We start from the raw sequence: 18,698 nt of genomic DNA, 5'->3' as shown, positions 1-18,698 counted from the left end.
GTTGTGTGTATGCAGCAACATCGTCAGCGATGGGCATGGCGGGGGTCCTGGTATCAGCAAATGTATACATACTTGCTGATGCCGAACGACGGGGTGGGGGGGGTGCAGCTGAGCAGGGCCATGGGGATAACGTTAACGACCCATGGAAGCACACGTCGTTTGACCATACACACTAGACGATATGAACGATAAATTGTTGAACGATATCGTTATCGTTCATATCGTTCACTTTTATCGTCTAGTGTGTATTTGGCTTAATAGAATTGCCTGTACTTGAGCACAGAGACACTTAAAACATGAGCTGTTAGTGGGAATATTGAACTGTAGTGACTTGGATTCACGTTTGTTACCACCACATCTAGCACAGTGCTATTGCTGGCACTTTGCCCTCCTTTTGCAGTAGCCGGCAGCAGATAACTACCGATGTGTCCACTTCCGTGTTTGCTGCTGTCGCACCAAACAGCCCCTCTCGGCGAGACTGAGTCTCTGAATCGGCGTACAAAGTGCTACGATACAGCGGCTGCTTTTTTTCCATGCCAATTTCCCTTTACAGACTCAGTTGCACATAGATATACAAGTGTCACATATCAAATTAATCAGCAGTCTCCTGGTCCCATCGCATTGCTACTTAGACACATTTTCAGCAAAAAAAGACGCCCAATGCTAGAAGAGTTGCCCGGCATCCCGATCGTAGTGATGCCGGGCGCCGCGAGCGGACAGCCGCGGGGGGGGAGAGGGTTAGGTTTAGGGCTCCTGGGGGGGACTTAGGGTTAGGCACCCCCCCGGAAGTGTTAGGCTAGGGGGAGGGAGGGTTAGGCACCCCCCCGGGGGACTTAGGTTTAGGCAGTGGGGAAGGGGGTGGTTAGGGTTAGGCACTTAGAGGGGGGATTAGGGTTAGGCACCCCTAAGGAGGGTTAGGGGGGTTAGGATAGGTTAGACAATACTTACCTATCCACGATCGGGATTTCCAGCGCTGTCGGGCTTCCGCTGCTCGGAACTCTGCTGATGTCGGGCTGCCGCTGCCGGGAATCGAACCGCCGGCCATGCGGCTGGCGGTATTTCATACCGATTCCTTTAAATATGACAAGTTAAGTAAGATAAGGGTACTGAACAATTATGTAAAGACAATGCAATATAGAATCTCCTAGGTGTTCTTCTACTTCAATCAGGTTCCAGCAGATACAGTTATTTATTTTACATTGGACTAATCTCACGCCCATTAAGCTTATGAAGTTTGCTGGGAGGGCAACAGATACTTGTCCAAAATGTGTAGCATCTAGAGGTACCTTCTGGCATCTGATATGGGAATGTTCTGTGGTGGGTGTATTTTTGGGTAGAGTTATTCAAGTCATAGCTGGTATGGGTGTCCCTATTTCTATATTAACTCCTAGTGTATGTGTCCTTAGATAAATACACAGTTCAGTTGGTTGTCAACCTTTGCACTTTAGCTAAGGTTATTATAGCTAGATCTTGGCTAGCATCTATAGGACATGATTTTATATCCTGGAAAGCTCTTGTTAATTCTACTGTGTCACATGAAAAATATATGTACTGTATATGTCACGTAAGTCTGAGCCTAAATTTGAAAAGATTTGGCATAGATGGATCTAATCCAGATTTTATGAGGTATCTCGAGGCTCATAGATAGAACTTAGGAGCTGATTCAAACCCGCTCGCTAGGATGCGATCGCTCGTTGCTGGCCGATATTGTAATCTGTGCATGTGTATGTATCGCAATGCACGTGCGCAAACCATTGCAAAGATCGGAAGCGCTCACTCGCCCAGCATAAACAGCCCAGTTGAATGAGTGACAGGAGAGGCCGTTTGTGGGTGGTAACAGGCGCAGGCCACTAGAAACGGGGGAGTGGAGGTACAAACGCAGGCGTGCCTAGATGTTTCAATGCCATTTCAGAGGCGTGCATATTATCAGGCAGCGTCATTGTACACGTCACCTGGTTGTATTTCACACTGAAGTGATCGCAGTGCTTGCGGCAATGTATAGTCAACCTCAAGCGCTGCGAGCATGTCTGATGGTGCTCGATGTACCAATGTTTTCATGCACTTCCAGGAGATGATGTGTGCAAGTGTGCGTCTTATGAATTGCTGGTGGGCGTCTGCATACACAAAGTGATCACTCGCCAAGACACAGTAGGCGTGCTAATGCATTGCCGTAACATTGCCTGCCTTGCTGGGCGTGCGTTAGATTTGCATACGCTGGGCGTGAGCGAAAGCATCTAGCGAGCCGGTCTGAATGAGCGCCTTAGGTCATAATGGGGTATATATAGTTGAATGCTCTTTCTTTAAAAATACTGTATGTCTATATGTTAAAAGTGCTGATTTATGGCTTTGTGTGGTGCATTTCATCAATATTAGTTTTGTTAAAATAAATTTTATGTGTTATTTATTTTAATAGTGCATTATTGCCAACAATGATGTGTCTGTAGATGTGTACATGTGGCTATGAATATCTATATACCTATTATGATATATAATTAGAGATATATAGGGAATAGAGCTGAATATCTAGTGTATGATCGTACTTAAGGAAATATTGTATTGCACTTCATTGTTTGTAGGGTTATCATGCCTTTTTGTTTGTGGGTTGTAATGGTATCTATATTTATATGTTTGTTAAACTTAAAAACTACGCAATTTAAAAAAAACAAAAAAACTCATAGGGCGGGATGTACTAAAGCTAAAATGAACCCAAAACGCAGAAAACTAATGTTTTCAGAGTTTTGGCCGCATTCCCTATATGTACCAAGCTCCGAAATGCCATACATTCCGAAGCTTAGACCTGGCAGGCAACGCCATCTGTAGATGGCATTGCCTAATAGACGCCTGTGGACTTCTTTTCGCTTTCTACTCGGAGAGGGATCAAATCGGATCCCTCCCAGTGTCCTCTACGTCATGTGCGCCATCCGACGAATGCGCAGTAGGACTACCAGCTCATAAACCTGGAAGTCCTTGTATTGCAAAGGACAGCTCTTATCCTTTGCACATTTCTAAGTATAGTACATATGGGCGTTATTAACGTGGCGAATGTATCACACCCAAAATGCAATGCTTAGTACATCCCACCCACAGATAAAAAAGAAATGTGTACATTTCCTCTTGTATTTGCTACTATATTATGAGAATGTTACACTGCAGCATTGTTTAGCAATGTTTTTCTTTCCAGTTTGAAACATCCTGGATTAAAGAAACAACAACCAAGCAATCTCAGCTCCTACTTTGTGCAGCAGCACCTTTATCTGATGAAGATATTCTCTAGTTAGCGCTAGTAGAGAACTCTGGGAAAGATCATCTGGATTGGTTGCTATAAATTGATACTATACAGAGGGTAGAGTGCAGAGCAAACACTAAAGCTAGCCATACACTGTGCGATATGCACTGTGTGACGCGATGGGGGATCCGACGTCTGACATATTGGGCGGTCCCCACACATGGTGTGATTGGGTGGCCGACCACCCGATATGCTGGCTCCCCCCCTACCCTACCCGCATAGCGCTGCATGGGATCGCACATCGCATCCCCTGATTGACTGAACCTGCAGTAAGATCTGGGGGTGCGATGTACGACCCCACGGATGCTTGCTCTGTCCAATATCATGCCCATACATGGTACGGTATAGGAGCCAAATCGTATCAGTCCGTCGGATTGGCTGCTTTATCGCACCGTGTATGGGCACCTTTAGCCAGCAAATCACAGACCCTTTGTCAGTAACTTTATGTTGCTATGGAAGCAGGTCTGCCCTCACGTACACTTACAAGATTGATTTCATTGGTCAGAGTGGTATTTATGGAACATCTTGCTAGTTTGGTTATTTTGTATATGTTGGCATTCATACCATTCCACAGTTCTGCTTGGCCCCAGATTAAATGTAAAATGTTCCTTTCTTAAATGGCAATACTTTCTGTAAGGTCACCGAAAAGCTGCTTTGCTTATGTTGTCATAGTCTACTTTTTTTCTATTATGTACAGTATTCAATGGTTTGTAAGCACAGTGCCAAATGACCTGCTTTTTTTTCATTTAATTTTTTATAAAGAACACTGCAGATATGGCTGGTTACATAAGACCGCACATAGAAATGTCACTATTAATTATTTATTTTTTTAGTTATGACCTGCAGTTACAGTACTTCAAAAGCATCTGGAAAGTTTATATTTCTCTGAACAATTCTTTCTTTTGTGAGAATATTTGTTTCCTTATTTAACTATATATTTAGTGGTTCACTAGTAACTTTCAAGAGGGAAATAAATAAAATCATGCAATACAGTGCACCATTAAACCAAAAGATTAATGCTGGGTACACACTGAGATGTCTGGCAATTGTGCCGATATCCAGGGTGACCCTGGACATCGCTTGATTGCCGGTACACACTACAGCGATTAATGAATGATGAAATGATCACTGGTTCCATCCTTCATTAACATACATTAGGTCGCATGCGATATCGTCAGGTTTAATGTGCAGCACATCAAACCTGACGACGTTGCATGCGACCACGGGAACACGCATATTGGCCGTACACACTGACCAATGTAAGTGATTTGTCGTTATGAAAGACAAATTGGCCCGGCATTGCTCCAGTGTGTGTACCCAGCTTAATGGTATATTATGGAGGGGGGAATCAAAGCCTTATGACCAATTGCTCTGGTACATTTTATGATCTGTATTGCTGGCCCCTAATTGCAGCAACCTTCCTGAAACATAGATTGCATTATTCTTAAATTAATTGTACAGTTATATACGCCTTCGGTTACATAGAGAAAACAAACAATCACCTATCTCTGGTTATGAATGAATGTGTTTTGTGAAACTGATCAATGTAACAATTACTGAACACGATAAAGCAAGCATGCCTTGTTTTGGATTCTCAGAAAACACTAAAACCCCGTTAAGTGAAACCTGTGGGCTGCCTTCAGGGCTAATTGAAAAGCCTCGGGGGATCAATTAGCACGTGGTAAATTACCGCAGCTAATTGAATTCCCCCTTTTTTTTTAAACTGAAATTGCAAAAAATTAATTACATTTATGTGTTTATTTATCTTTTCCTAACAACCACCAGCAAATATTTTGTTGTTCTTGGTTTGGTATCATTCCACCATTCCAAAATTGTAAAAAGGTTTCTACAAATACCTTTCCATAATATAATCTTATTATTATTATTTTTTTTAGTTTGCACAGTTTTTAATGAAATGCATAAAATGTGTGGCAAGAATATGGTTGGCCAACAATGCGTACCGTATTGAAAACTAGAAAGACTACTATGTTAATTTTGGGATCATTGTTTTTATTTGATCCAGGATGCAGGATATCTGGGCGTTATAACCTCCTTCTAGGGATGGAGTTTGTTTTCTTTTCCCTTTCAAATGAGGGTGCCCCTAGCGTGTTGGTGCCAAGATGTAAGAACAGGCAATTTTAGTGCCCTTCCCGTCTCTACCACTGTTTCTGTAGTGTAAGGTGTTTTATTCGGTAACCATAATTACTAAAGACATACTTGCCTACTTTCCCGGGACCTGTGGGAGGCTCTGGATTTATCAGGTAGCCCCCGCACTCCCGAAAGAGAAGGCACTTCTCCCGAATGCCGCCCACTTCCTAGTGAAGTGGACAGGAATGGGGAGAATTTTACCGGTAATCTGAGGTCCGGGTGTAGGGGACGGTGATGTAATTTTATGATAACCGCATCATTTGGCCCTACCCCCTTATTTAAATGCACATGATTCGTGGGATTTCCCGACGAGGGGGCTGGGCCTAATGACGTGAATACTCAGGCCCCACCCCCATCACTGCCTACTTGAAAGTCCTTTCCAGGCCACTCCCGGAAAGGTAAAAACAAATGATAGAGGAGATCAGAAACTTTTAGAGGACCCACCCCCATCCTCTGACACTCTAGTATATTTTCTTTGTTACAGCCCTGCATTGCACGTCAGGGCTATAACATCATCGATCTACCTGTTCACCATGGCTGGACAAGTAAATATAGTTATTATCCATTAGAACATGCACTGAGGACGAGTGGGGCTCATAATTACCTATTTTGATGTATATGCTGAGGACAAGTCCCCTTCATCCTTAGCACTCGGGAGGTTCATTATGGTAAAGGGGAAATCAATTAAATGTCGATTCAATAAAATGATGTAAAAAGCCGCAATGAAATGTCTTCCCTGGTTTTAGAGACCTGAAATTATTTCAAACCCAGTTAAATAGTTGCAATGTATATGCAACTATTGAAATTAATATGAAAGGCTCCAGTAATAAATGAATAAATAAATGGGTAGCAGTCCACCCTTAAATCCTCAGTGTTTCACATCATAACAATATCCACCTGCTGTATTGAAAACCAGTCCCAGGCTGGTCAGTGCAGGGCTGTTGGCTGCTATTGGTAGTGGCTGCGTAAAACCGCATGGCACTCTCTCTTCCAGAAGCTGCCACCCCTGTGCTGAAAAGCATTTGGGCTCTTCCTAAGCCCTTGGACTAAAGTAGCCTGAACATAGGCACGAACACCTTGTTGTCAGCATTTTTCCAAAGCGGTAATTTATGACTGGCTGGTTGCGAAAGGGATTCCCAGGAATGCCCTATTTTGTTTTGTGTTATGGGGATTTTTCTTCCATCCTATTCTCATTTAACAATGACCCATGCAATTTTTTAATAACATAGTAAACAAGGGTTTAGGCAGTCTTTTATTAGCAGCTATACCAGTGGTTCCCAAACTTTTTTGAATCGTGGCGCCCTAGAGCATAAGCATTGTCTTCACGGCACCCCTGAGCCAAAAGTTTGTTATTGAGAAATTCAGAAAAAAAATGTAGTGAAGTGCAGTAAATTGTGCTGACTTGTCATCCTTAGGTTCAGTTATGTGGTGGTAGACAGGTTTGCACTTCTGAAGAGAATAGCTATAAAAAAATATGTAGTATAGAGGGCGCTGTCATGTGTCAATTTTCCAAGCAGCTGCTGAAAGGGATGTAGTCAGCCTCCTATAGAACAATGTAAACAAGCAATTGGCAGCGCTAAAGATTGAGGTAATCACAATTTAATGAACCAATGCAGGAAATAAAACAATAAAATACAATAAAAAACAAATTGTAAATAGATTAAACCGTGAAAAAAATCACATATGACGTCAGTGTTGAGGGTACGTACAAATCAATCTAAAGGCATAATCTTGAAAAGCCTGTAGGCACTGAATGCTACAGTATGTGATAGGATGAGCACCGAATAAAGAGTCATTAAAAAAAAAAGGGGGGAAAGGGGGTTGAAAAAAAGTCCAGTTGTATAGTGAATTGATTTTTACCAGCTTGCATCAGGTTGGTGAGGATCCTTTAATTAGCGATGGTATCACAGTCAGCGAAATTCCAATGCAATTGATGTAGCCTCATAATAACCAGCACTGGAAAGTATTGCACAAAGTCCCAGACCCAAATCAATGTTCCAATGGAAATTCAGGTGCTGATGTCCAAATAGCAAGTGCCAATAGCCAGGGGAGAGAGCCACCAACGCGTTTCACTGCATAGGAGCAGCTTCTGATTGTCCACATATTTACATTATATTGACAATAAAAAATTTGATTTTGTGCTGGACCACCAACCTGTGGCACCCCTGCAAGTTTTTACAAGGCACCACAGGGAGCCACGGCGCACAGTTTGGGAACCACTGAGCTATACCATAGAAAAAAATATTTTATTTTTCTTTTTTCTTTCAAGCTTCTATTGATAAAATATTATCTTGGATTGCCATGGTATCTGAATTTACATGATGCAGAGAGACTTTATCTGGGCTCTGTCTGCACTGTGACATCCTTCTCCTTTCCAAGATCTGTGACCCTGTTTCTGTGTAGCTGATGGACTGTGTCTGGTGGCCATTTTTGTTTGCCAGTCTGGGAGATTTTGAATAGGACATAATGATGATAGTGAAGTAAATGCATGCCTACAAGGTACTCCTTTAAAAATGTTCTATGTGGGATTACTACTTACCATTACTTTAAAATTGTGTGTTACTGTTACTGGTTATTTCAGAATGCCATTTGTTCAATTCAACGCATTTAATGCAAGGTAAACTCATTGAGGCCAAAGGAGTGACCTTTCCAATCACAAGTATAAATTCCTATTTAACAAGCTTGTTTGACATAGGATTTAACTTGCAGTTTTAAACACAAATCAAAAGTCATCTGGTTCCTGGCCTTATGTATAAAGATACAGTAGTGAACCTGGACTTTATATATCCTAGACCAGTGGTTCCCAAACTTTTTCAAATCACGGCGCCCTAGAGTATCAGCAATTTTTCCAAGGCACCCCTGGGCCAAAAGTTTCTTATTGAGTCATTCAGCAAAAATGAAATGAAGTAAATTGTGCTTATGTCACCCTTAAGTTCAGTTATGATGTGGTTGACAGGGCTGCGCTTCTTTTTGTCCACATATATTTTGATTGACAGCCACCAGCACTGATTTTGCCAATCACACTGACTAAAAATCATTTTATTTGGTATTCGACCACCAACCAGAGTCACCCCTGCAAGTGCCCTGAGGTACCTTAGGGTGCCACGGCAACCAGTTTGGGAACCACTGTCCCAGACTATCATTTTTACTACCTTTGAACAGTCTGACTTTTTTTTAATTTGTAATATTACAAGCCTGGACTGTTGATCTATCATATAAGTCAGTTAGACAGAATGCAAAACTTTCACTGTGACGTGGCGCATTGTAATTTTATATCTTCTCATCCAGGTCTCATGGGAGTCTGCGGGGCTTGTGTAGGGACTGTTTTTGTTTGCAGTTTATGTAAATTGCCATTTTATTTTTCTTTTGCAGGTAAGATTTCCTGATGCGGAATCCAAACCCCCGGCAGCGCTTAATTCTTAAGCAATCATTAAAGGAAGCTATGAGTGACAGCAACTTTTCTTGGTGTCAGTCGTTGTTTGTTGTCCTCCTGTTTTCACGGGCTACAGCAATAAATTCAGAGGAGATTAGTAACCACAATAACCACACCGCCAATGTGTCTGCACCACTGCTGGAGTCGTTACCTGTGATCACGTCTATGGTAGATCACATCAGTGTGAGAGAAGGAAACAGTGTGGTGATTCATTGCAATATTGTGGGACATCCTGACCCTCATTTCCAGTGGTATAACTCCAATGGTCATCTATTGAAAGAGGAGGAGGATGGTAAGCTATAGCACCACTCTGATAGTATATTTGTGCCTAACACAAGTAGGCTATAGATCTTTGGTTATTTACAGCCTGATTTTATTTAATGTCTATAAAAATCCTTTTTCAGCATTAGTGCACTACCATATACTGTAACAGGTAAATAAAGTAGAATATGTATATTGTGATGGGGGGATTTTGTTTAATGGGTATATCTGCATTGTCAGCAGCAGTCTGGTAATAGTGGTTTCCTAGGGCAGTTAGTGGGATGTCTACAAGTGAACGCCGCCTTTTAAAAATTTGCCATAAACTTGGACCTTAGGTTTTGGCATCAGACCATGGATGGAATCAAGGAAAAGAGTATTTCTGATTATGGAAGCTGTCTGTAAATGTTCACACGTCTGTCTTTCATGTCAGTGTGCTGTTATGTGCTTCTGCTAGGTACATCTCCCAGGCTTTCTTCATGATCTCTAAGGGGTATATATACTAAAGGTTGATTTTCATCAATTTTGATCAATTTAAAATTGATCAAAATCGATCAACATCGATGTTGTGTTCTGGGGCCAACACACATTTACTAATACTTTAAAAAACAAATTAAAAATGTCTGTTAAAAAATGCATGATTTAACGTTAGGCTACTGGGAGGGGGGGATAGGCACCACTTGGGGGAGGTTAGGGTTAGGCACCCCCCTGGGAGGGTTAAGTTTAGGGTACGGGAAGGGGGAGTTAGGGTTAGGTACCATCGGGGGGGAGGTTAGGGTTAGGCACCACTAAGGGAAGGTTAGTGTTGGGAGAGGGGAAGGTTAGGGTACTTACCTCCCCTGCCGGAATATCATACCCATCCCCAATCAAATAAGCCCTGCTTTATACCATTAAAATATATGTGTGAACCATTTGTAGACTTATGATCTTAAATATGTATATATTAATATGTATTCCAATTTCCAATATGCATTTTACTTTGTTTTGCAACAGAAATGGACTGTTTTATAGTTCTGCCATCAAAATACAAAAGGCAAATCCAGAATCAAAATACCTATTCACTAAGATGCCACAGAAGCACCAGACAAAATTTCCATAAGTATATATAGTCTAAAAAATCTCAGTGTGTCAGTTCAGCAGCGCTAACCTTATAAATGTCCAATTTCCTTGAATAATTTTTCACTTTTCACCACATCATATTCTTGCAAATACATTTTTTATTTAAATGACCAGTACATATGTTAATCTCCTTTTTAAAAGAAAAAGAGTCTCTCACTATCCAGATGGAAAAAGATACTGTTCACATAGAAAAAATGCCATTCTCCGACAGAACAATTTCTCACAAGGGAGGCACACATATCTCAGTCAGTCCCAATAACAGTCTAAGGGGTCTATTTACTAAGCAGTGTTAGGAGACAGAGTGAAAAGTGATAAGTCTGTGATAAGGTGCCAGCCAATCAGCTCCCAACTGTCATTTTTCAAACACAGCCTGTGAGATGGCAGTTGGGAGCTGATTGGCTGGCACCTTATCACAGACTTATCACTTTTCACTCTGTCTCCTAACACTGCTTAGTAAATAGACCCCTAAAACTGTTATATTCCAATGAATCCAGGTATAGCTAGTCAAAAATTAAAATGTCTTTATTAAAACAAAATCTTCTTTAAAAGTCCAAACAACAAAAGACACAAAAAAATCCTTCTGCTATGGCACATAAGGAGGTAATCAGATATTTGGTTAAAGCGTACTGGACCTGCGGGGGCTCAAAAATGTTTGCAGACACAACGGCAGAAATCTGTAGCGGTGTTGTTGCTGAGTGTAACCTACATACTAGTTCACACTGTCCTCGCGGCTCTCATCCGCAGCTGCCTCTCAGGTTCAACTTCTATTATTACTCCCAGCTGTTGTAAGGTCGGGGGGTGGTAGTTGTCCCTTGTGTGCTAGGTCACACTATCGTCGCAGCTCTCACCCGCGGCTGCCTCTCACAAGGGTCCCGCTCTATGATATTACTCGCAGTTAGCAGGTGCACTGTTTTCCCCTTTAAGTTTGCGGCTCTCAACCGCACTTCCTCCCCGCTGGTCTCTCTCTCCCTCGCACTCCTGCACCTCCGAAAGTAGCCACACCAAGGATGATTTTAAATTTCAAGTTTCAAGGCTCAAATCACCTTCCTGTTTGCCCTGCTCAAGCTTTTTTTAACTCAACCCTGAAAAGTGTTGGTTGTAGGGAATCGCCTTATGATTTTGTATGCACCAGCATTTTGCGCAGAGGTTCCCAAACTCTGTCCTGAAGGCACCCTAACGGTCCAGGTTTTAAGGATGTCCATGGTTGAGCACAGATGGTTAAATCGAATTGTCGGAAGTACAAATAAAATCACCTGTACCCAAACATGGTTATCCTTAAAACCTGAACTGTTAGGGTGCCTACTGAGTTTGGTAACCTCGTATTTATCGTAATAAGGGGTGCTAGTGTCTACTTCTAGCACTGTGTAGGTAGGTTTTGTTTGAAGTCTATCTATTTTCAAGTATAGGTACTTTGTATAAAGGGCAGCATATGTTGGGGTTTTGTGTCTTGCTTTTTTTTATTATTTTTTGGGGGTGTTTTTTTGTATTATTATTTCTCTCATTGCTGTATAGATCTTGTAAATGTTTAGCCACACACAAATAAATAGTTGGTGGGTCAGTGGGTAAGCTGAATGACAGCAGGGCCGTAACTAGGAAAATTCAACCAGTGCCATGGCACAGGGCACCGCAGGGCAGGGGGCGCTGTTTGGGCCTGTCAATTTTCCTGTTTATTCTCATTCTTACTTGTAGCTTCCTCTTATTTTATCCCCAGCATCTCCTGGCCTCCCCTATCTCTTCCCTGGCCCTTCCCCATGAGGCCATGGCCCTTTTTCTTATGGCTCTATTTAAAAAATGAAGGGGGGGGGGGCACCAATGCTCTCTCTGGTACAGGGCACCAAGTCTACTTATGGCTTTGAATGACAGGACTGCCAGTTTCCTGTTGGCCAGTAGCACACATGCTAACTTAGTGCACCTAATGTAACCCCTGCCAGGTTGCCAGATTCTTGGCATTATACACTTGCAACTGTGATGCTGAGTTACCAAAGTTTGATGTAATCTGTTAGAATTGGACATGGAAGCTCTAAAGTAATGCACGAATCGCCTAGTACAAACACTAATACTCTGTTATTCCAGAGCTCTGTAGCTTCCTGCGTTCTGACACAGGAAATTGCAGCCGTTGTGTTCTTCTCAGATCTGATCTCAGCCTGTGGCAGCAGTTTTCTTCAATAACCTATATAAGCAGAAGTGACGAGCAAATAGATCATGTCAAGGACATAGGTATTAGCTGTTTGGGTGCTTAATGTGTGATTTTAATAGCTCATGATCAATATTGTTTAATAATTGATCATCTATAGGGCTATCTTTTTACTATTACTTATATGTATTATTTGGCGTTCAGAAACATAAATATATTTTTTAAAGGCTCTATTATAAACCTAAAGTGCATGTATAGTTTCATGCAACATTGTGCCCATGTGCGTTTAAAGGTGGCAGCATCTTTAGGCGATGTAATATGGAGCATCTTCTGATGGGAAAGCCAGTATGTCCCTAGTTAAATTCGGCACATATTGCACCAACATGCAAAAACAAGATTGTGTTTGGCAAGGTGTGAGGTTTAAAGAAATCCAAGGGGCAGAAAGCACACACTTATTGGGGCACAGACACGCTCTCTGTTCTCAAAAGGGAAAGTGCCAGGAGTGGCCCTATGCTCTCAGGAGGGTAGCTTTTGTGCTGCCCGGGTGATTCTGTGGCGAGTTAGCACACTTTAAATGTGTGAACATATCAATGTAATAAAAATGTTCAAACACTACAGTGACATATAATGGAGACCAGTCTCTGACCACTCCTCATACTCCCTCAAGTTAATATGAGGTTGGAATTATATGTATTTGATGATAAAAGTAGATTCATTTAGCATGGTCCTATAGTGGTAATAGCCTATTACCACTATAGGACCATGCTAAATGAATCTAGCCGCTAGAGTGACATTTTTACTTTTATTACTATTCATTTCCTGTAGGACTAAATCCTACAGATGTAGGAAATGCCCACTTTACTGGGCAGTTTCCATAGGTTAATGTGTAAGACCAAAAGGCATTGCACCTTCCCATTTTTGTACTTTTGTTGGTCAAAGATTGAATTTAGCAGCTATAATTGTACCACTATTTTCACTATTTAAAAATCCATCCTCTTCTGGGAGGTAGCTCAGTTTATTATTCTGACCTTCATTGAGAACTACTGGTTATTGCTGGACATGTCTCATAAAGGTTGAGTTATCCCTATAGACATTACATATTGATATTGATCCATATTCTGTGTCCTCTCCAGCTGCAGGTACTAATGTGATGTAGCGCCCCCCTCCCCTTCCCCTTCCCCTTCCCCTGCTACTCCTGACTATCTGCTGGAAACTCTTTCCCTCTCTCAATCTCTCATGTCACTTATTCTAGCAGTTGAACCAGAGGAATATGGAGAGCACAAAAGTTGCCTTTAAATGGTCCTTCTTGCCTACTGAAGATGTCTTTCATCTGTGTTTGGTGTTGGTTTTTATCAAGTGTAAGATATGCCTAGTGCTATGAGACATAACTGGACTTAAGGGGGTGATTCAGATTACGTCCAGAATAGCACATTACGACGAGCAACATCATTAGTTTTTTCTTGCACCCCATAGAGGTAAGCAGGAAAATTAGAGATGAGCTATTGTAATAGGCTGAAATGTGTGCAGCTAGCCATGGGAGGCTCAATGGAGCCATCGCTGCTAACTGAATCGACCCTTAGTTTTTATTTTCCATGTTTAACTATAAAATATCTAACATATGTAAAAATCTAGGAGAGTTACATGTATGTAGGTACTGAGGACAGATAGCAGCTTCGAGAAGTGATTCAATTAACACAGGGAACTCGCACTCAAATTACACTTGCAATCCAATTCCAAAATAACACTGACTTTCTACATGAAATTCGCTTTTGTTTTTGTGTGCACCCCTCTGAGGGTGTGAAACGGCAGAGAAAGTCTTTATTTTAAAGTAAAAATGTTGGAGCAGCCCGCTAATGACTAATTAGGCAATTGCTATATATATATATATATATATATATATATATAATTAATTTTTTTAATTTTAACTATAAATGCCTCAAATCACTGTTTTTCTACATCTTTTTTCTTGCATTTCTTTAACATTTTCATTTAATTTGTTTGTGACTAACAAACTAGCAGCCTTCTATATGATACTGCTAACAAAGTTGCTACTTATTTGGTTTTCAGGATGGTCTCCCTACTTTTTCATGCCTTTCTCCTAGGTCGCATTTTATAGAAAAATTGCACGCTATTACCGCAAATAGGCATTTAATAATTGGATTTCTCATTTCTCAGGAGTGCGCATTTGTGCGATGTTTGCGAGTTTCTTGAAACAAATTTGCTTTTGGAAACTTGCACCTAATTGGATTGCATCCTCAGAGGCAAATAGGATTTGTAGTGGGCGATTACCATACCGATAGTGTGGTGCTTGAGTATCATTTTAGATCGTGATCGACCACTCTCCAACCTTTGCAACAATACAACACTGGGCGCACTATTGTTGAGTGCACACAAATTGCAGAGTTGTGTGATGATAAAGTTGTCAAAAACTGGGATTGCCGACACAGAATCAGGATAGTTGGCTGGTGGTCCTAGTCTCTCCCACCCTCACTGCAACCAGCCCCAACATTAAATTATTAGCTTTTTTTTAATTTTATTTAATAATTAGACCTGTTTTTTTTTTTTGTTGTTTTTTGTTTTCTTGTAAAAAGGTTGTTTTATTGTATTGAAAAACTAAAACCCTGTCAAATAGGTGTTTGTTTATTTTATTGTGACTTCAGTTGTAAAGAAAAAACTGGCCACAACCCCATTTTTTTTTTTTTTTAGGATGTATTTGTTGAAATGTGTGCACTATTTTGTGGTATACAGAAGTTGGATGATAGTATACACCAGCGGTATCAGCATATGGAGTGGGACACATAGTGAGACTTAACCAGGATTTCAGGTTTATTGTAGTGTGCAGATGTACAGCCGTACTCACAGGAACAAGAGCAGGTAGCTGAGGTGAAGCGGACCGTCCGGTCATGTATATGCAGTGCTATGCAGGACAACACAAGGTCTCCCCGGAGCTTAGTACTACACGTCCCTGCAGGACTGTGGCGCTCAAATACAGTGGCAAGATGGTGAAGTGCAGTAGCACTGTCGGTGGCCATCTTGGTAAAGGACCTGAGGCCTCAGTAAAAGACATCAAGGAGATATCACTGGAGCACACTCCATTACCATAGTCTCAGCGCTAGAAAGTTTCAAACTTGCTATTAACATTAGAAGTCCTTCGTATCCACACTCCAACATGAGCATGTGACATATACTATATTACCTCATGTATTATATGAAAGTGCATATTCTCTTGTCAGCTGCTGTGGCTCAAAGGCATAAACAACAGTAAAATAATAATAAAATTGATACATATTCCACTAAAATGCATATGTGATGTGATGACCTCAGTGACGCTAGTGTGTCACTTATACGTGAAGTCAAATAACAAAAATTTAATTACTCCTAGCACTGAGTTCTAATAACCATATCTGCTTAGGTCTACTTTTAGCAATCATCTACTTGATGTGTAACAAAGTTTGGTACACTTAATAATGTAATAACTTGAATATAATAATTCCTAATATGTGTGTGTAAACTTTATTTTTTTCAGATGGAAAATGGTGGATTCTGGATAGTGGACTTTTAAATATCACCAGTGTATCATTTGAGGATCGAGGGAAATACACTTGTGTTGCTAATAACTCCCACGGCACCGCGAATAATACAGTTACACTGCGCGTCATTTTCACCTCTGGTGATATGGGCATCTACTACATGATTGTCTGTCTGGTTGCTTTTACCATTGTGATGGTGCTGAATATAACAAGACTATGTATGATGAGCAGCCATCTAAAGAAAACTGAGAAAGCTATTAATGATTTCTTCCGGACAGAAGGGGCAGAGAAATTGCAAAAGGCGTTTGAGATTGCAAAGAGAATCCCCATTATCACTTCTGCCAAGACGCTTGAGCTTGCCAAAGTTACTCAGTTTAAAACAATGGAGTTTGCCCGATATATTGAGGAGCTGGCCAGAAGTGTGCCTTTGCCACCACTTATAATGAACTGTAGGACAATAATGGAAGAGATCATGGAGGTGGTTGGTCTAGAAGAAGCAGGACACATGTTTGTTAGACAGGGAGCTGTTGGCCAGGAAGTCTGTGACGTGGATGAAGTCTTCACCATCCCCAATGCTCTGCAGCGGAGCGATTCTCCAACAGCTGATTCAGACGCCTCATCTCTCCATGAACCCCCTCGGCAAATTGCCATAACAGTGTCTGTGCACCCAATGGCCAAAAAACAGTGTTTAGATACAGAGTCACAGGACAGCATTCAGTCAAGTGTGAAAGAAGACTCTACATTGAAAGAATGTACACAAACCAGTGAACCAAATGCATCTCAACCAGATCACACTGCTACTTGTATAATCTATGAAAGCCATGTCTAGATAGGATAACTATGCATATCATTAATAGGCACTCGGAGCACCTTTGTTTTAGAGAAGATGTTAAAGAATTGCCACTTAGCCTTACTAGAAGAAATAACCATTTCTTCCCCAAATCCAGAAGCATCTTGTGGCTGACTTGCAGCTTTGCTCACTGCTAGAGTAGAGACCTACGGCATTACATTATTGTTGGTACCACTGGAATTTCACTAATACTCATTTGGTGTTAATATAGCAAAATATGTCTTTGTCACACTACAGAAACATAGTTATACATTTGACATTTTGGGTTTATTGTATTATTTCGTAGCTGATCAACCTGTAAATTGTCTAACACCTTTCTTCCAGTTCAATATGTCCTGATCCATTTGTATATTTCAGGTAGAGATAACCAGCCTGATTCTGAGTCGCACCCATTGCCGATGTTCCTGTAGTTGAGCGATTTATTTGTAACAGCTCATGTGCGAAAAGTTTTGAAAACCCCCTACTATACATTTGTTACACAGAGTTGTATACACAAAGGTGCTGTCATGATCAGGACAGACTGTATCAGAAAGGTGGCAGTAAAGTAATTGGTGGTCCTGGGTTACTGGGTGGTGGCTAGTAAATATAGTCCATTCAGTGGACATGTTATGGGAGTGTCAATGCTTGGAGCAGTGTTCACAGTTGCAAGCATAGGAGGCCATGGTCAGAAGGAGATACTGCACCTGCAATAGGGCTGATGCAATTTTCTACAGTGGTGGGAATGTATAAGGATTCACCAATCAGTATTACAGCATGCACAGCCACTAAGTGTGGGCATCCCACGCCCTTGCACACTTGGCCACACGGATATACACACGAGAAGGAGTTTGTATGGCATACACAAAGTTGCAGACGGGCGACCGCCAATAGTTGCTGCTGCACTTGTTTTTGTGTGCGACTCAAAATCAGCCCCAGCATCTCTAGTGCATGCCAAAAAGTAGCAGGAATCAAGTTCTTATCTAATGGCTGACTTGTGTATCTCAACCACATTAGAAGCTCATGAACCTCATCAGTAGACAATCAGATTGCCGGTCTTTTATCTTTACGTTTAAAGACTATTGAATATATTTATATGGCACTCATGGCAGGCTTTGGACACAACGGGTCCCTGGTGCCTTCCCTAAAAGAGACAAGTGATGGCTGGTGGGTGGCTCTTCTATAATGGCAGCAGGTTTTACTTTCATTAAGGATACAACCATAAAAGTATTCCCCTTTTACATACCCTTCAGTACTGTATAGTGCACTGAAATCTCGCCATGAGTGCGGCTGAATGACCTCACCCTTACGTCGCCATCACTATAGTAACCTGCATATAAAAAGCTCCTTTTCAGGTGATGAGTTAAACCTCTGATCTTGTTGCTATGACCAAAACTGTAATATATTATACAAAGCATGAGAGTAGTGCTACTCAATAATTACATGTTTAGACAGAAAAGCAAATAGCACTTATAATAAACACTGACGTGTAATGCATAATAAAAGGATCTGAACAAATATTGCATTAGTCAATATGTGTGCAAATTATGCAAAATGTCCCACTATAAAAACTGATTAAGTCAAATAAAATAATTTGGAATAGAGGTAAAAATCCTCCTATTTATAGCAATAATGGGCTGTCAGTCTATTTATACATTTTTAAGTATTTGATGTCACAAAATGTCTCCTGTATTAATCCTATTGGGAAACTAAAGTACCTGAACAGAAAAGGGCCTGATTCAGACCCGGTCGCTAGATGCGGCCGCTCGCTCCCTGCGTATGCAAATTCAGCTAAGTGACGTCAAGGCATCCGCTCGCACAGCAAGGCATAAGAACGCCAACTATCTCTTTGAGAACGATCACTTTGTGTATGCAGACGCCCAATTGCGTATGGTGAGACGCCCACTAGCACACGTCATTTCCAGGAAGTGCATTAAAACATTGGTACATCAAGGACCATCGGA

General features: G+C 41.2%; 1 protein-coding gene across 1 annotated transcript in view; it reads left to right on the top strand.

The window, feature by feature from the left end:
* The window catches only part of MFAP3L (microfibril associated protein 3 like), a 40,092-nt gene extending 21,627 nt beyond the window's left edge, over nt 1-18,465 (top strand). Inside the window, exons 2-3 of the mRNA XM_088448081.1 lie at nt 8,807-9,159; nt 15,905-18,465. Of these exons, the coding sequence (XP_088304207.1) occupies nt 8,820-9,159; nt 15,905-16,737 (1,173 nt within the window). The 5' untranslated portion in view covers nt 8,807-8,819 and the 3' untranslated portion in view covers nt 16,738-18,465. The remainder of the gene's footprint in view (nt 1-8,806; nt 9,160-15,904) is intronic.
* Nucleotides 18,466-18,698: the final 233 nt, after the last annotated feature.

Source organism: Taudactylus pleione, unplaced genomic scaffold (genome assembly GCF_031769625.1).
Source record: "Taudactylus pleione unplaced genomic scaffold, aTauple2 ptg000021l, whole genome shotgun sequence".
Lineage (NCBI taxonomy): Eukaryota > Metazoa > Chordata > Amphibia > Anura > Myobatrachidae > Taudactylus > Taudactylus pleione.
This window is presented reverse-complemented; position numbering and strand designations above follow the sequence as displayed.